The sequence below is a fragment of the Rattus norvegicus genome, chromosome 10, assembly GCF_036323735.1.
Source record: "Rattus norvegicus strain BN/NHsdMcwi chromosome 10, GRCr8, whole genome shotgun sequence".
Lineage (NCBI taxonomy): Eukaryota > Metazoa > Chordata > Mammalia > Rodentia > Muridae > Rattus > Rattus norvegicus.
In genome coordinates, this window is record NC_086028.1 from 75645838 (window position 1) to 75665027 (window position 19190).

The 19190-nt window shown below is 45.0% G+C and overlaps 1 protein-coding gene and 1 long non-coding RNA gene across 4 annotated transcripts in view; one reads left to right on the plus strand and one right to left on the minus strand.

Moving 5' to 3' along the window:
* Window positions 1-5482: 5482 nt before the first annotated feature.
* Window positions 5483-19190, minus strand: part of Hlf (HLF transcription factor, PAR bZIP family member) — a 57660-nt gene continuing 43952 nt past the window's right edge. The window contains exons 3-4 of one of the 3 annotated variants that reach the window (XM_006247136.4): window positions 14489-14709; window positions 5483-9916 (exon numbers count right to left, since the gene is read on the minus strand). In XM_006247136.4, the coding sequence (XP_006247198.1) occupies window positions 9698-9916; window positions 14489-14709 (440 nt within the window). In that variant the 3' untranslated portion in view covers window positions 5483-9697. The remainder of the gene's footprint in view (window positions 9917-14488; window positions 14710-19190) is intronic. The other 2 variants (XM_063269885.1, NM_001100764.1) reach the window with 2 other exon arrangements.
* LOC134480714 (uncharacterized) lies at window positions 14628-19180 on the plus strand. Its single transcript, XR_010055442.1, has 2 exons — window positions 14628-14757; window positions 18911-19180. It is a non-coding gene; the product is annotated as an uncharacterized LOC134480714 (long non-coding RNA).

The following is a 19190-nucleotide window of genomic DNA, read 5'->3' on the forward strand; positions in this document are numbered from 1 at the left end:
GCCAAGAAGGTGTCCATAACTAACTGTGCTCTAAGATTAGATTCTTTTCCAAGTTTGTTGTTGTGTTTCGTGTGTGTGTTTGTGTGTGTGTGTGTGTGTGTGTGTGTGTGTTCACATGTATACAAGCACATGTGTATGAATGGATTTAGAGATTAGCAGGTAACTTCAGCTGTTGTTCCTTAGGTCTAACCTACTTTGTTTGTTTGTTTGTTTGGTTGGTTGGTTGGTTGGTTGGTTGGTTGTTTGGTTGGTTTTTGAAACAGGGTCTCTTGTTGACCTGGGAATTGTTAAGTAGGTTATGCAGTTTGCAGGTACAGAACACCACATCCAGCTTTTTAAATTTTTATTTATTGTTTATTTTATCTATTTTGTACTACATTCTGGGGGATCAAACTCAGGTCCTCAGTCTTGCAAGACGAACACTTTACTGTCCAAACCACCCCTTCCCCCACCCTTGACTGTGTCTCCTTACTTAATCTTAGTCAAAAATCGAGGTTTGTTGTGCTTCTTTAAAAAACAAAAAAACAAACAAAAAAACACCTTGCAAACCAAATCTGTGAAAACACAGAAACTCCGTGGTTTGTTGTTTGTTTGTTTGCTTTCCAAATAGATGGCACAATGAAATAGTTATGATTAGATGTAATCACATTCTCAGGCACGGAGGCTCTGTCCGCAGAGTGTGGCATGTTTTGGGACGTGCCACACTGTGAATGGATGTAGTTACTCCACACTAGAGGAGATTAGCTACTACAAGAGAACAACATAAATAGCCTTGAGTAGACATGGGGTGAAATTCTAAGGTGGAAACAGCCACTGCCAACATGGGACACTACAGGACATTTTCACAGAAAGTAATTTCAATTTATACTGAGGAGTGGGCAGGGTTTAGATACTTAGAGCGTATGCTCCATTCTAGAAGAGAGTGGACAGAGATGAAGGTCTTCCTGTGCTCATTTCTCAATTGTAGAACACAAGTCAGGCCAACTCTGTGCCTTCGGTCTAGTATGGGAAAATAGCCCAGGGAGAGAGAGGGTGCAGCATTCAACACTGTGGGCTGGAAAGCAGGGGCTGTGGTTCTGTGATTGTGCGGAGCTGTCTATAGCATTCTGCAAGTCACCTCTCTTCTCTTATCCAGACAGTGAAGGAAATCGCTAACTGGGACACAGAAAATGTACCTTCTGGTTCAAACATTATTCAATGATACTAGGAGAGGCTTGGGACCAGTCTTTGAAAATGGGAAATCATACTGACTTTTCGGCGAATGGGTCTCAAAACCATGACGTGTACTTGAGATTACTGCCAGAGGGCCAGAAGGTCTCGGCTGCCATCTGGACTTTGTTCTTCCCCATCCTCTGCCTCAGGTCATGAATCCTATCCTCACATTCCCTGGGACTGGTCCCACCTCTTGTCCCTGTGCAGTTATTCCCCTGCACTTAGAGGGAGGGAAGTATAAAAGCCAGGAAGCAGAGGAGAAAAGGAAAAAAAGAAGATGAAAGACCATGATATTAAGAGGGAGAAGGACTCTCAGCACACAAATATCTCAGATCCAAGGCTCCCACCGGGAGCTGGGAGGCCAAGGAATGTCTCTTCTTCTTTCTATCCACCCACCTGTCTCCTCTTTCAAATTACATCCCGCCACTTCTAAGAGCCATCTTCATTCAAAAGGATGAAAAGACTTTGGTCTTCTAAGAGTTCTTTCATGGGCCTCTTCTTCTGCTTCGGTCTGTCTGTAGTTGTGGGAGAAGGTGATCTGGAAGAAGGGTCACAAGGTTTCTACAGTGCTGCCCAGTGAAGAGGCAGGCAGCTGCAGGCGCGCGGGGGGTGGGGGGTGGGGGAGTGTTGATAGGAAGCTTTGTCGAAGAACATTCCTTTTGCCTGCAAAGTTCTGAGCAGAGAAATGAGGGAGAACTAGATGCCAGGTGAAGGAGATTCGTTTTGGGAAAGGTAGGCCCTGTCTCAGATGGAGTCAGCCCCAAACTGTCACCTCCTTTGCAAATAATACTCCTCCATTTTAGGGGTAGTGGGTGGAAACGCTCTGGGGCGCAGGCTAGGGAATCAGCGAACCGCTTCAAGCATTCATTCTGAAGATTATTTAGTTATGGCTGAGGGTATCAGAGTGTGCTCAGAGGGCTGGGAATGACAAGTGTCCTCCTCCAACCCACAGGGGATGAGGTTGGGTCAGAAAGCACCCCTTTAAGAATAAAGAGATGTCAGGTCGCATTGCCACACAAGTCTGTCCCACTCCTCAGACCTCTGGTCAAGGCTTGCCATCATGAAAGCTGTTTCTTTGTTCTGCTCTGCCTACCATCCAGGGGTCTTGAAAGGGCTGTGCAGAAAACCAAGTGAGGGAACGTTCTTGTGCTGGTCTATGCAGACATGGTGGGACCTGTGTCCTAGGGAAGAGAGCAAGCAGTCTCCCTTCCCCTCCCCCAGTGCTGCTTCCTCACTAGGTCTCTTCTCTCACCACTTCCTGAGGAATAAGACCCTGACAAGAGAAAAGACAACTGATTTCCAGGGAATGAAACTGGATTGTGTCTGTGCCTTGTGACTCATGCTCCAAGTCCACCCTCTACTTCCAAGGAAAATTGCACAGTTCCCAATTGGCTAGTCATGTTTAACCATAGGGCGCTGGAATCCAGCTTTTTATTTCTGGGAATTCAGTTCCAGTAGTAGTTTGGGATGGGGATGTCTTTATAGAATAGGCTTTGGGGGCTGCACTCCGAGTGGAGAGGTTACAGAGCTGAAACAAAGTTATGCTATCAAAAACAAAATAAACAAAAATCCAAAAGCCAAACCCCCAAAACTTACTTGCACTATACAAAATTGGGGTGTCTTTGGGGATGATGGGGTAGGAAAGTCCACCGTGCTTGCATCATCGCTCCGTCTTGGAGGGGTGGAAGGTCACATCACGATCCTTAGGAAAGCTGCCTTTGTTATTTTGCCAATTATTATGACAAAATATTTGGACAATAGCCACTTAGACAGGAAGAAGGGTTTATTGCCATCACAAGGTTGGCATTCAGTCTACTGCGGTAGGACAGACACGGGAGCTTGGGGCAATGGGCAGCATTGTATCGGTAGTCAGGAACCTGAGAGTGATGGATGCTTGCTAAGCGCCTAGTCCAGGATCCTGTCCCGTAGAACGCTGCAACCTTTAGTGAGTCTTAACCGAATTAAGGTACCACTCACAGGACCCCGAGACTTACCTTCCAGGCGACTCTTAAGTCATCAAGTTGACAGTTGACAGTAACCATCACAGAGGTGCACTGGGTTACTTTTCTCATTGAGGTCATCAGATAGATAGCAGATATGGAAGGAGAAAAAAAACTTAAAGAAGGTAGCAATTATTTTGGCTGATAGCGGCAGAGCATTTGACCCTTGTGCTTGGCAGAATGATATGGTTAAGAGGAGCATGCGGCAGAGAGAGAAGCTTACCTCAGACAGGAAGGGAAGGGGTTGGGGGACGAAGGGGAGGTGGAAACAGTACTCCCAAGTATCCATCCCAGCGATGTATGCCCTCCCTCTAGGTCTCATCTCCCAGAGATTTTTGAAACCTCCAAGCATAGTGTCACCAGCTGGTGACAGTTCAAACCATTAGCCTGTAGTGGGCATTACATGGTCCAATTGTAACAGGTACGGATACAGCCGGACCACTAATCCACTTCCTGTTCTCTGCTACAGTTGAGAGAGAAACCTTGCAGGGCGATCTAGCCTGAGGGACAAAGTGGATAAATGGGCTCTCTGTTTCCTTGTGTCCCTCCCGCTGCTCATTTGATTTTCAAAGGCCAAATAGAGGACACTAATCCTGAGCCAGTTCATTCTAGAGGCTCCTTATCTATCAGGTGGAATGGCCAAGAAGAGGGGCGGGGACTGGACAGTATGGGTGAGCAACTCTCTTCACTGGGGATTTGTAGATCTGCCAAGAGTTTCAAGTGTGTGTGTGTGAGTGTGTGTGTGAGTGTGTGTGTGTGTGTGTGTGTGTGTGTGTGTGTGTGTGATGTAAATGATGTTTAAATGACAGTAATACTCCAATTTAGGAACATTAATTATAAGTTACCAGCTAGCCAAGACTGGCCGTAGGGAATTGAAGACCTGTCAGATTAGCTGTCCGGAGGGTGGGGTTGGAGAGGGTAACTACTGTATTGACTTTCTGGGAATTTGAACAATGAGGAAAGTCAAGACCTGGGAAGTCCAAGCACATGAAAGGAACATAAAGGCCTTTAGGAGTCTGCCATTCACTTCTGCACTCGTCTGCTTAGCCTACGAGGAACGCTTGGCAAACTTGAGTGTGCATAGGGATTAACTTGCTTTAACCAGCTGTCAAATTGGTAGACCCATTGAAGAACAAAGAGTTCTCAAGAAGTACATGTGCAGGGACCAAATTTAAAGACGTTCTTGCAGCCTTTACATGTGTTTTCCTTCCCTGAAAACGGACCTGCTTGAGAAAGGACTGGATGAAGAAGTCTCAAGGTGGATGTTGCTCTCGTGTGCTGTGCAGTTGGGCCTGGGATGGTTGTGTCCACACTGCGTGCATACAGACTTTCTCCCCTTTATCACTGCCTCTTGACACATCTACTTACAGAACATTTTATACTGTAGTCTGTAGAGGTACCCCAGAGGTGATTTATAGCATTAGATTTAAATAGGCTACATGGCGACAACGCACCATTTTATAGAAAGGATTTGAGTCACAGATGTTTTTTGGTCACTTCTAAGGTTCTGGAACCATTCCCCTTCTGATCATGAGGGTCATCTGAGCTTACTCATATGTGGGAGTTAGCTGGAAGCATTAAAAGTATTCAGATGTCTGGGTCCCAACTCAAATCAACTTCTAATTGCTTGATTCGCACCCCTATAATAAGTCCTTGGGTTATTTTGTTTACCCAAATAGAACATTGACCCAGACCAGCTTCTGAGCTCTCTGGGACACATATTCAACAGATCAGTAGTGACCTCTGTCACTTCCATCTCTGTCCCTTTAAGAACGCTTTCTAAATTTTATTTTAAACATTTTATTTTATATGTACTGGTAGGTTTTCCTTGTATAAATGTCTACACCCACACAAAGGTCAGAAGAGGGTACCAGATCCCCCTGAACTGGAGTTTTAGGCAGTTGTGGGCTGCCATGTGGGTGTTGGGAATTAAACCTGGGTCTTTTGGAAAAGCATCCAGAGCTCTTAACCATTGAAGTCAGCTCTATCACTTAGGTAAGCTTCTTAACTTGCCTACTTGGCAATTCCTGTCATTTCCTGTTGTGTAACAATTGTAACTTCATTGTAATTTTTTCTGTTATTTTGGGACTAAAATATTCCACGCGTATAATGAAGTATTTAGTACATAAGTTATCAGTAAATGACACTTATTACTAACTATATAGCATAATTATCATCTATGCAAACCTCTCTAAGCGGTCTCTCAGTTATGGTGATAGGAACAAAATCAATTGGTAGCCAGCTGGTCACAAAAAAAAAATTACATGAAAAAAGGAAAAAAAATCAGTTTATTAAACATTTAGAAGAACAAATAAAGTTTTGGACTTGACAGCATAAATACCACCAATATCATGGTGTACAATTACACTAACCTCCTGTTAACTTGAACCTGTTTAACAGATGCAATCTTCGTGGTGTTGTCGAAAGGATAATAGCTAATTGTTATGTCTGGTGAGGTGCTAAAAAAAATTACAGATTTTTATGTCTCCACTGAAACATCCACACACAAACACACATTCCCCTGCACACATTTGGCAAGACCAACAAGTTTTGCTCCTTTATTATTGACATTGATTTGACCAAATACCTGGAGTTGAATTTGGCTTCACTAGAGGGATGTACTCAGGAGCCCCCAGTAGGAACCAAGTACAGTCAGAGCCAGAGAAGAAGTTATCTACCTCAGGGAGGGCCAAACACCTCAGCTCAGTCAACTTCAGGAAACCAATCCCAACATTAAATTCTGACCTTGAAGACATGCCACACACAGAGCAGTTGGTTACTGCCTGAGGATCTCACTTTTGAACTCTGATGAAGTTTGAGTTTTTCTAAAGGAACATTAAAAAAAATGGGCTTTTAGAAAGCTCAAGGCATAACTTGGGCAGGAGAGAAGTTGCCACTCACAGCTCACGCCAGCTCATCCAGACACAAGGCTGTAGCCTTTCAAAGGTGTGTTTAGATTTAATGTAAATTCCCACAGTAAGCTAATGGGTTAGAAGGAATCTCTAGGTTCTTTTATCTGGCTTCCCATTCACCCAGTGACTGAGTCCCACCATGCCCTTCTCACACACAGGGTCCTTCTGCTTCAAAGGATGGTTCCTTAAAGGCTGTCTCTACTTAGAGACAAAAGCCATGCCTGATGTGGTTTGTGACCCAAAGCACCAGTCCCTCTGGAGTTGGAGATAATCATACACAGCCCTCTCATCCCCTCGGGGTAGCATCAGCCGAGAAGCCCTGACCCCCCCCCCTTTTTTTTAAACTTTCTTTGAAAATACACTTGAATAATGATATGGGGTGACCTGATCAGGAAGTGCTATGCAGCTCGTTCCAAATTATAGCCGAGCGACAGGGCATGCAACAGCTCAGATGCAGTTTTGGAATGACCAAATAATTAACCATGGAAAGATTCCTACACTGAAATGGGAACAGTTGACAGCGGGAGGGACTTCCTAATGACTGTGGTCTGCTGCAGTCATCTGACCCTGGGTCCTAGCTTCTCAGGACATTGGACAGCATTTCCTCATCTACTTAATGTCCATGGCAAGGAGAAGTCAGCCTGGGGGTCAGGGCTGGGGTAGGGGTGTGATAATTACCTACAGATAAGGCACCTGTGGAGATTCCAAAGTGTTGAGTCTGTTTTGTTTCGTTTTGCTTTTAATGAGGTAGGTTTTCAAAAACCTTTCCTGGTATACAAAAGAATTCATTTTTTAAAATTAGGATCTTTTTATGTCTTCTGCAGAAAACGTTTGTGATGTTCATTTGGCAAAAATGATTCCAAGGAAGGCCGGCATGCTTTTCTTCAGCGACTTACTGGATGGTCCCGTGAGTTTGGGTGGTCCACAGCGGGACACTTGAGCACTTCTCTGCTTAAGTGTAAGTGTACTCACCCCTGCTCTGGTGGGTACTATCATTGGACAGTCCTGCAATCACCCTCTTTATCTATCTTCAAAAAGATTAGCTCCTTGTTGTTCCATGGCTATTACTGAATTATCTCTTGTTCAGGTCTAGGTTGAATTGTTGAAGCATTTTTTTTACTAGTAGTTTTACTTGGAAAACCTATTTTAATTCTCACACTCTCTCATCTCCCACGGTTATCTATGGCTTGGGACAAAACAGGTACCCGGGAAGAAATCCTACAGCTCTCTCTCTCTCTCTCTCTCTCTCTCTCTCTCTCTCTCTCTCTCTTTCAGAACTGTGACACTAGACAGAAGAGTGGCCGATGGAATGAGAAAGGGTATCACTGGATCCGCAGAGAATTCAGAGACTGTGGAGGCAGGAGACTGGAAAACGTCCATGGATGAAAGGGGATTTTTAATCGAGCACAAAATGTGCCTTTGAAGAAACAGCAGACTCTCTTGACATTACACAACTCAGCGAAACAAAATGACAGCCATCTTTAAAGTCAAAACAGCCATCAAACTATAAGCCACACACATAGCACCGAGGTCAACCTTACACTGCAGGGGATGCACAGGCCGAAAGAGAACAAAATCATCCAGGGCCCTGGCAACGACACTCCGTTCCAGCAACTCAGAATTCTGAAGTGAACATTTATGTGGCAGATGCTTTTCCTAAAAAAACACTGTATCATCCAATAAATATTTGACTAAAACCCATTTTGTGCTTTTGGGTGACGTTAACTGACTTCCTTCTGAGACCTAATAAGAAACAAGAAAGTGCTGGAGCAGGATTCGTCACAGCGAGCCTCAGTATTGTCATAAAAATTTAATTTTAAGCAGAAAACATGCTGATGTGTCAGTAATAGGTTTAAAATATTAAAGACTTCAAAAAACCCCAAGCACTCCTCTGAACAGCATTTGGTGAATATATATCTTTGCTATATAATTTTAAAACATGGAATAGTTTTCCTTTTTTTCTCTTTTCTATATATAATATATGTCTTCCAAAATACATTGTCAGTATTTATATCTGAAAAATACTGTACAAAAAAGAACTTCCTATAATTACTCTGTATAAACATTAAACAATTTAATAATCTCTCCTTTTGGTCTATAGTAAACATTTAAATTGATTGGATAAACCACAGTTTGTGACAACACCATCCCATTCTGAGATACACCAGTGTCTTTTACATTCATTTTTTTTTCAGAAGTCCACGTGATAGGCGCACATATGTTCAAAAGCGAACAGAGGATAAGAAACATGGGTTCCAGAATCATTCATTTGTGAGGCATTCAAAAAGGACACCAAAGGGGGTCAAGGGGAGGGGCCTTACAAAAACATCAACTTCTTAACTTAATCAACTGATTTCTAAAAACGGCAAAATATCGTCCCCAAAAATATATATTACAAAAAAAAAAGTAGATGAACTGAATCCTAAGTCAATTGTTTTGAATATCAAGAGGGAAATGGAAAAAGTGAACTACAAAAGTGGGAATGGGCTGGGGTGGGAGAGGGAGACAGCAAAACGAAGCACACCCATGACAAAGGCTTCTCCAAGATGCATTTTTTTTTTTTTTTGGCTTACATACTGATAAATTAACCCCTCATTCTTAGGCCTTCCCTTGCCCTCTGCTTCCCTGTCCTGAGAACATTCTAGTCATGCGCGAATGCATTACTTTAAGTTTTGATTTTTAAAAGACAGTGAAATTCCTAGGTAGGGAAATTTTCCTACGTCCACTAGGTAATACTCAGGCAGCATGCTCTAGCGTACACTAGGATTATTGCTTTAGGTACAGACGGTGCAAAAACACACTCTGTGTTCTAAAATGGTACATACTTATCTGGGGTTGGTAGAATTAAAAGGAAACTTAGTAGGTAGCAGTAAGTAAATATGGGATTCTACTAAATCTAACCAGCACTTTAGATCTGAAGACAGTTATCACCAAAACCGAAAGGAGAATGAGAACAGGTAGGAAGGAAAAAGGGAAGGGGCAGGGGGGCAACCTGCGAAGGAATTCGGCTGCAGCAGCGTAGTGCTAGGGGATGCTATGCACCTTTTTAGCATGGGAATTCATGGTTGAAACAGAAACAAGAGCTTATGGTCTTGGTAACTGAGATGCAGGGCCCTGCTTCCTGAGGCCACGCAGACCCTGGCAAAGTAAAATCACTGGAAGGCAGAGCAAGGCAGAAAGGGGCGGGAGGGAAGAAGGGAAGGGAGGAAACCCCACGGGGGTCTCCGGGGTCTAATAAAAACATGGCACCTTTCTTGTTTGGAACTAAAAGACAACAAGAGGACTATCTTTAAATGACAAGTGTGAAGGAATACACACATACACACACTCACACAGGCACACCGCTGACCACACATAGGACCATAAGCACATACGTACACACACGCACGCACACACACAAACACACACAGATGCACACCAAAATATAAGTCAGTTGCGTTTATGCCTCTGGTAAAGTGCTGATGTCAGAAAGGTTGGTTCGGGTGTGGTGCTACCAGACAGGAAACAAGCTGTCCATCTATTCAAAAGCCAGCCCACAAAAAAAAAAAAAAAAAAAAAAAAAAAAATGCCATCCTACAGGGGCCCGTGCCTGGCCTCGTACTTGGCAAGTATGTTCTTGCATTTGCCCAGCTCCTTCCTTAAATCAGCCACCTCCTGGCGGAGGGCCGAGTTCTCCTTCTCCAGGAATGAGGCCCGGATTGCGATCTGGTTCTCCTTCAGCCGCCGGGCATCACGGGAGCGCTTGGCCGCCATATTGTTCTTTCTGCGCCTCGCCCAGTACTTGTCATCCTGCTCATTAGTTACAGAAGGAAAAAGAAACAAGATATTAGGTTTCAGCAGCACTGGGTGGCAGCCAGGGGTGTGCTGAGACACCAGCCTGGGTTTCTTAATTTCCGTCTCCTTCCTTTACAGCTTCTACATGTCTGAGGGTATGGTCTGCCAGCCATGGCTTCTGTCCTAGAGAAGGGCCAACCTGTCGCAACAGGCTTTGCCCAACTCAGTTGTGTGCCAATGAGGCAGAGCCGACAGTTCAGCTGAACACTGAAGGTTCACCACACCCTAAATTCCATTCCAATTTTCTTCACTTTCTTTGTTGAACTTTTTAAACTTTTTTTTTTTTTACATGTAGGCTTCTCTAAGTTGGGACTGTGTCATTGGAAGTCAATATGGTGATATCTCTCAATAATAGGCACATATACATTTTAAGTTAACTAATACCTCCCTTTAAGATAAAGTCTTACATAGTCCAGGCTGGTCTTGAACTGACTATGTAGCCAAGGGTGGTCTCGAACCCCTGATCCTCCTGCCATTGCTTCCCTAGCACCACCATGCCAAGCCTCTCTAAAATCTATCGGAATGACTATAATGTTGATGTAGCAATTCCACCTCTATGATTTCATCTAGCAGTCTCCATGTTCATAGACATAGATTCATTTTCGTTATAAAATTATTTGCAAAAGTTAAAAATGAGGAAAACGAATTGTCTCTAGTAACCACATGATCATAGTCACAAGAAGGAAAACTCTACAGATTTTAAAAATAAAGACCTGGGTTAGGGTGGGGTGGGGTGGGGACTGCAAAGATGTGTGTGATACCCTGTGATATGGGTAGAACTGACAGCAATCTGTTGGAGAGCATGCATGTTTATCAGAGTTCGATTAACATTATAGTTTACTGATACAGAGATGGTCAGCTGGATTTATAGTGGCTAATATAAGTCCCACTATTAGGGGGACCAATCCAGTGAGGCAACACACACAAGGAGGCTCACCCACCCTTCTAGTTTATACCCTGAGCTATCAGAAGGGGCATTTACACTTCAGTAATTGAAAACAGAAATTAAAAAAATATATATTAGCTTTCATTACTCAATGTGCTCCTACCAATGGCTAACATTTAAATAATGTATTCTAATTTCCTTTGTAACTACTTGCTGGGTTTCAATTACCCTATCTGGAATTCCCCTATCTTCCTCCATCATTGCTCCTCCTACCAAAAGAAAAGGAAGCTCCCTAGGCGGACTGATGGGGAAACTTATGGACATTCTTAACCCGCAGAGGGGATGGTGTCAAACATAATTTTTGCAACTCCTTTTGTATCAGCAAACTTGCTACAGTGACTATCTCTGTCTTAGCAAAGCTGATACTTCATTTCATATCACCTAGAATCGGTGGGTGAGGGCAGTCCCTCCCCCTCTCTGGAGATGCCAAGGACAGTTGGCACTGGAGGAAGTCACTCACATGGGTGGAGCTCAAAAGGTGCAAAAGAAGTTGGGGATCAGTGGTCTGCCTCTGTACCTGTCCGTTATTCTCAGCAGACCCTGTGTGAAGACCGTCTGTGAGACGGAAAGCGTTGTGAGGGTACTTCTTGCCTGCTGGCCGCAGGATTGTCCTTTGTTCATAAAGTGGCTCTAGACCTCTACACATTTCATAATGTGTAACGGGATCAAAAAGGTATCGTCGTAATAGCTGGTTGGCGAATTCTTCTCAGGGAGGAGGGAGCCCTTTGAGGAATGCCTGGATGGGCAAGTGTGGATAGGTATGTGTGGTTGTTGATGGAATTTGCTGTTTGTGCTTCTCAAAGCTGGTGGGAAAGGCAGAAAGGGAGGATGGCAGGGAGGTCCTGGGAAACCCAGTGACACACACAAGCGAGGGGAACCAAAGATATCTGCACAGCAGTGAAGCCTCCGGCTCTGATGGAGGCTCTTTGTGCGACCTGGATGTCCTTCTCCATTGCACCCCTCTTTATAGTATCAGGAAGCCTACCACACTTGTCAAAATGCCTAGGAGTATGGTTTCCAAGAACATTCTAATGAAGGGCTGAATCCTAACGGATCAGAACCTACACACAAGGGCACCTGAGGGCAGGAGGTGAGGCTGGACATGAGCACAGCCTTGGGAAGTGGTTGAATGGATTTGGTGTTCTGTGACAATCTGACCAGGTCTTTAAGGACCAAGGAGTCACCAACTGTAACAATGTAACAATCAACTCTTCTCACTCAGTTCTCACGGGGAGCTTTCACTCAGGTCTCTTATCACTTATAAAATGCCTTTCCCCAGCCTCACCTGCTCACACATGCAGACGAACTAGCAACAGTGTGGGACAGAGTAAAGCAAAGAACAGAACTGTAAGAAAGGATGGAGAGAATGAAGACGGAAGGATACCCTGGTCTAGCAGCACCGGCTTGCCTCCTTTCATCCTTCTGATTGGAGACAGGGAGATAGGATCTCTAGTGGAAATGACAGACTGGACACTGGCTGCCTTGGTCCATCCTATACCTCCCCAGAGCTGATGCCCTCTGTCTGCTCAATTACCTTCATGTAGGGACCCACTCATCTCTTACCTCTAACAGATGACACTCCCCTATTCTGTACAGACCAGAATTCCACGAGATCAAGCGCGGTGCTGATGTTGGCAAACGTTACCATCCCCTAAGCCTCTGAAAGATGCTTGCCAAGTGAATGAATGGCCTTCCAGAGTGGTAAGAAAAAAATGTGACTGTGTATTATCAGTGAGGAATCCCTGTATGTCATCGTTTAGGTCTCCTGCATTATATATGCTAACCTGAAAGGCCAGCTTCAGAGAGAAAGCTAAGCACTTGTGGGGAAGAACACTCTTGGTAGGTCCCACCCCAGTCCATTTCTGGTTGACTTGTCATTCTGTGCTAAGGGCCACGCACACCTTGTCTCCCACCCACCCCGGCTCAGTCCTCTCTGCTGAAGGGAGAAGCCCTCACAGAGCTTCTTCCTGCTTCTCAGCAGCTCCCGATTTGCACTTTGGGTTTTCACCTGCAATTGAAAAACACCTCTGAGGGCCTGTTGCAGGAGAAGGCTCCTGCCAGTGCCCTACCCGCCATGGGGAAAGGGCAGGCTTGGCCACGACAGCAGCAATACTTAGGATTCCAGTCCAGATGGTTCATCACGGCCTCTTTGCTGCCAAGTGTACACTGACCATTAAGTATGCTCACTCTTTAAACACGAAAACTTGGAAACTCTGTAAAGGTCTGGCTACAGTTTAATCTACTCCTTGGTAGCACCCTGTCAAACCACTTCCCAGTCAAGAAGAGACCCAGGCTGAACACAGAACTAGATTGCTAAGAACTCAAGATTCTGGAAGGCGTCCAACTGCCAGAAGGTAATTTTCAGTTTGGATCTGATCCCGTGGCCCCTTAGGGTCTAACCATGGAAGCCCCGAGAAGTTTGGGTTTTTCTGGTACATTTCCTGTAGACTTTGTTGGTTTTGAATCTTGAGTATCAGCTCTTGATTTGTTATGCAAGAGCCCCTTGTCTGGGCTAACATGCTACAGTGACCTTTCTAGAACCCGACTTGCTCTAAAAGTAGAGTTCACCTCAGTTCCCCTTTCTGCTTCTCCGTATCCTCAACTGTAAGGCGATAACTTTGGATGTCAGCCCTGACTCTTGCCCATTTTGTAGCAATTAAGGAGTTCTAGGCATGCTTCAGATCTTCTGGGTACATCTGCCTCTTGTACTCTTTCTAGATATAAAAAGGTGAAAAGACTGGCCTACGTCTTAGCCTATCTAGGACTGGGCGATGGAAATCAGGTGTTAGGAAAGGGCTAATTATAGTTGATCCGAATACCTTAAATACATGTAATCATCTATTTTTCTTATGATTGGAAAGAAGCATAAACAGAATGAGTCCTACGAAATGGCTAGCCATAACTATGTCTGTGCTGGCATAATTTCAGGAACATTCTACATCCTAAGGCAAATGGCTCAGAATAAACAGGTGAATCTGTTTCCTGATAAATGATGCCATACCCTTCAACCCAGGACCTCAAAACCACCCAGAACTGCCCGCTTAGTTAACGTCAGATAATAGCAGTGGATCCACTGTCTCTACCCATAACATGTCATCCTGGTCACCCAGAGTCTGTAATACGCAAAGGGAAAGAAAGTCAGACTTGTTTAGTTCCCCCAGGTACTCAGGGAAATGGCAGAGCTCACTCTCAACAAACAATGAACACCAGATGTAAGACTCAGAAAACTGAGGTGCAGTCCCAGTGCCCTTCTCAAAACATCTCCCCAACCCCTTTGCAACTTTAAACGATTTGAGCTTGAAGCATGGGCTCTTGGGACCCTTTGTAGAGAGGAGCCAGTTTGCTTCCTTCTGGGACTTAACATCGCTGGACATCTTAAGTCTGATCAGTATCAAGACATGAAAGCAATTTCAGAACGCTCCTAAAGGAAGTACCGTGCCAAGAAGTCACGTGCCAACAAACACGATCAGAACTCTCGGGTCCTTCGTTTCCAAGTGAGGCGTACAGACTTCCGGAAACCTGTTTAGTTTTCCCATGATCCCACTCTCCACTTGCCCATAGCCTGATTACCAGTTCCAATTTACCTTCAAATCATCAGGAATGAAGACTTTGCGAGCTTTCTTAATCATGGGCTGTGGCTTCAGTTCTTCCTCGGAGAACTTCCGTTTGCGAGGGTCAAACATTTCCTGCCCCGGGATGCTGGAGAGGGCAAGGTCTGCGGGGTCTGGTTCATACCCGACTGGGACCTGGATGGTGTCGGGGTCAATGGGACTCGGTGTGTTTCGGTTTGCTGGCAACAGCTGGCCTGGAAAACACACAGGAGTTTTAACATGCCAACTCTAAGGCAACCCAGGTCAGAGCCACTTAGGAGTGTTTGGAGTCTTTAATCCACTTATTTCTGCCCTTGCTGCTTTTGGGTCTTATTCAATTTCACTGTATTTCTGAGAACACAGCAGGCAGAACATGATTGACTCATATCTTACCAGGCAAAACAAAGATACATATGTACTTGTTCACAAACAGGATGAAGAAAGTTTAAACACACACACACACACACACACACACACACACACACACACACACACATGAGTCCCATTTTCCTAACACTCGCATTGTAATAGGTAGTGAATGATATGTTGATATGTCAACTGGACACAAGTTGGCGTCGCTTAGGAGAAGGAACTTGAACAGGGAAACCGTGTCCACCAGCTTGGCCTAGGGCAAGACCGTGGTGCATTTTTTTAAATTGACCATTGATGTGGGAGGGCTCAGATCACCGTGGCTGGTGCTAGCCCCGACCTAGTGGTCCTGGGTGGTTTAAGAAAGCAGGCTGAGCAAGAACTAAGGAGCAATCCAGTAAGCAGCATCCCTCCAGGGTCTTCGTCAACTCCGGCCCCTAGATTTCCTGCTCTATTTAAGCTCCTGCCCTGACATGGATATGGCTGGATGATGTAATGGATAGAGGTCGTCACTTAAGGCCGTTTCCCGGATGAGTCACAGAGACAGAGCTAGAATTAGCCAGTTAGGGTAGGGTGTAGTGGTTGTAGGATGTAAGTCAACCTCGTGTGCACGCAGAGTGTAGGAAACCATACCTAACACAGAAGAGGTGTGTGTGGGGGGCGGGGTTAGGTAGATCCTGGCGACGACACCGGGTGGAGCTGCATCTTGAGATGATAGTAAATCCGCAAAAAGGCACTCTAGGCATAGCATTCAGATGAACGCAAGAACCTCGGTGTCTCTGTGTGCTGTGTTGTTGTGTGTGTACCTGTCAGTGTAGGTGTGTGCACATGTGCAGATGTGTGTACAAAGATACATATACGGAGCAAGGAGGTAGACAATGGCTGCCATTTCTCAACCATGCTCCACCTTTACTTTTCATGAAGGTGTCTCTCGTTAGGTTGGCCGGCCAATGAGCTTCAGGGATCCACCTGTCTCCACCCCTCTCTCCCTCTTGGGTTTTACCATGGGCTCTAGAGATCTGAATTCAGGTCCTAATGCTTTTGTGGCAGACACCTGACCAACTGGGCCATCTCCTCAGCTCTCGGTTGGCTTACTTGTTTTCCCCTGGGGATAGAACCTGGGGGAGCCCCAAGCACTGTGGGCAAGTGCTCCATCGCTCTGCTACACCCCTACCCATCCGGTTCGCATTTTTTTTTTTTTTTTTGAGTAGCTGCCAGTAGTCATCAGTTGTTGGAACCCAGAACCAAAAGACAGAATGAGTTTAGGTAAAACTACTGGAGCTGTGGCCACAGGGAGGAGGGTTGCGGGGACATGACAAACCAAATAACTCTGAATGTCACGGGAGGAATTTGAGAACAGGACTCTGGGGGTTAAAAGGACTGAAGGGGCCACAGGTGGAGACAGGTCTGATACGAGGATGTTGCGATACACCACGCCCACAGTAAGAGTGGCTATACGGATGCTGAGAAGGGGCACATTAGAATAAAAGCATTTAGTAGACCAGAAAGGGCACAACGGAGACAGCCTTACTTCTACTTGAACCCTCTACAGACTAAGCCACCGGACTGCATAAACATTCCCTGAACAATGGGGGGATTGTGTTTCTTTGTCTCGCTGGTGAAAGTGAACTTAATAACAGACCAAATGTTTATGCTGGGAGTTCTGCAGCTTAACTTCTGGTTTCATCTGAGTTTTACAATTGCTCCTTTCATGCCCGGAGAATAAATGAGAGGACACAGCTTGGCTGCCTTTGGCCATGCTCCTCTTCTTCCTCATTGCCAAGGGTAGCCCCCCCCAATGTAGGAAGAAATCTTTAGGTTTCATTAAAAACCCACCCCAGGGTGATGCACGTGACCCATTGCTTATGTTGTAGTGAAACTGCAACCCCGCTAGCCTGTTTCTGAAAAGGCCTGGAAGGGAGCTTGAAAACTAAATGACCCAGACGACCTTCTAGGTCCCTTCTCTGCTTTGAGCTCTCTTTGTGTGCGGCCTGCCAAAGAGGAAGGACCCCTCCCACCCCCAGGCATTGGCAGGTGATGGGGTTTTTCTCATTAGCCAAGCTGCCTCGCAGCTCCAGCTTCTAGGGACTGCTGAGCTCTGTGCTGGGTGGTGATAATAACAATTTCATCCTGTGCCTGTCGACCTTGCCTTTAAATGGAACCTCGTGTCCATCAGATAGGGATGCTATTTTTCATGAAGGAACTGTCTTTGAACTTAACAACAACAAATCCTACCTAACGTCTCATCGCCACATTCCTGACCAGTTTATAGGCATCTACTCCCTCTCCTACCTTTTTACATGAATTTGTTATATTCGTGCGTGCGTGTGCGTGTGCGTGTGCGTGTGCGTGTGCGTGTGCGTGTGTGTGTGTGTGTGTGTGTGTGTGCGCGCACGCGCGCGCAAGAGGGAGGGAGAGAGAGAGAGAGAGAAAGAGAGCTCTTGCAGGAGTCAGTTCTTCTCTGTGTACCCACACTTTTATCCAGCCCCAACTGAGACATCTACAGCACAAAGGCTCAGGGAACACGAGGAGTTGGGGAGCAGGTGCAGAAAGATTGTAAGACCCAGAGGGGACCCAAATATCTGCTCTGAGATAGGGTCTTCTATAAACGACGGGGAAGCTACACTCAGGAGATCTCAGCCAAACAGTGACACCACCGACTGATACACCAATGCGGATGGGGGAATCTTAAATGGCCCTACCACTAGATAAAGAGCTACAGGTTAGTTCTCAACGGCTGCTGAGAGAGGGAGGTCTTCTCCGGGGACGAGCCCCCAGCAGTTTATCCGATCTTAAGCAGTCCGTCTTAACCACACATACATTGGGACAGCACTAAGCAGACTCAGCAGGATATACATACGTGATGTTTCTAATGATAACTTTATCATTATAATATAACTAAATAACAATATTGCATGTATAATTAAGTATGAAGCTATAAACTTGAGGAGTGAAGGGGCACAGGAGTAGTGGGATGTAAAGAGGGGAGGGTAGAAATGATAATATAAACAGAATATACTTATATGAAATTCTCATAAAGATTGAAAAAGAATAGATTTTTGCTTTATAGTTTAAAGACACTTATTATATTTTATTTATTTTTGTGAGCCTGTGTGAGCCCCTGTGTGCACATTAGTTGAAGTCAGAGGGCAGCTTGTGTGGGTTGGCGCTTTCCTTCTACCGTGTGGGTCTTGGGTGTCAAACTCAGCCCACCAGGCTCAGTGGCAAGTATTTCTAGTTCGCTGAGCGATCTCTGGAGCCCAGTGCTTATCCAATTCTAAAATTAAACTTCATTGACTCCTTACCCAGCTTACACTGGACAGTCTTTCCCACCCTGCTTAGGACGGTGTAGAGTTTCACCTCTAAGAGATCGTTCCATTGTAACTGTGTATCTGACATGTGTACACAATATGTTCATGTGTCTGTCTATAACCCTGTACTTTCTTTATTGCAACTCTAACTGGCTTATTTGACTCACTCAGAATTTCATTTTGGGTACAACATTAAAAAGAAAAAAAGAGATGCTAGCTAATGTTTTCCAAATGATTGGCTCTAATGACTGGTGTGGGTAAGGCTTAAAGTTTGACAGGACTAGTTATGTCTTCATTACAGTATGTTTTAAGGATGTCTGTGGTTGCCCCTTACATGCATCCTTTTAGGTGAGCTTCAGAATGTGTTTGTGGAGTTTTATTTAAACTCTTCATTGGGAGTTTTGGGTGAACATTGCAGGTGAACCAATGTCCTTACACATTCGATACCCTATTTTTACTGGGGGGAGGGGGTCTTGAAAAAACATTCAGTTCTTACAGTGGCCTTAACTTGTCACATGGTTGCTGTGTTTGTTAATTTTAAATGCTCTATAGTAGCTGTTACTGGTTTCCTCTGTCTCCTAACTGGTTTTTGCTGGTACGTAGGAAGTGACAGGTTTTGAGATGCCAGGCTCACAGTCAACCACTTCCCACCCCCACCCCCATTCTGCTTCTAACAGTTTTAGCAAGTCTGATTTCTCTTAACTTTTTAGTAAGTAATTTTATCATCCACCTCCAGGGCTAGTTCCAGCTCGATTCAAATGCTTCTAATTCCCACTTCTTCTTCCTCGGGACGAGCTTTAATCTCACCGCATCAGCATCTGCATCAGCAACACGAGGTGGAATGAGGTGAGGTGGGTAATCCCACCGTCCAGACGTCAGTGGAAGATGCTGTGGAAACCTCACACCATAAAACCCCAAAGGGTCACAGTCTCAGAGTTAGGGATTTCTACCCTTATTGTGTTGGCAGTTGTTTTTCAAATCATAAATAAGAACATTTAATTTCCTCAAGTGACTCA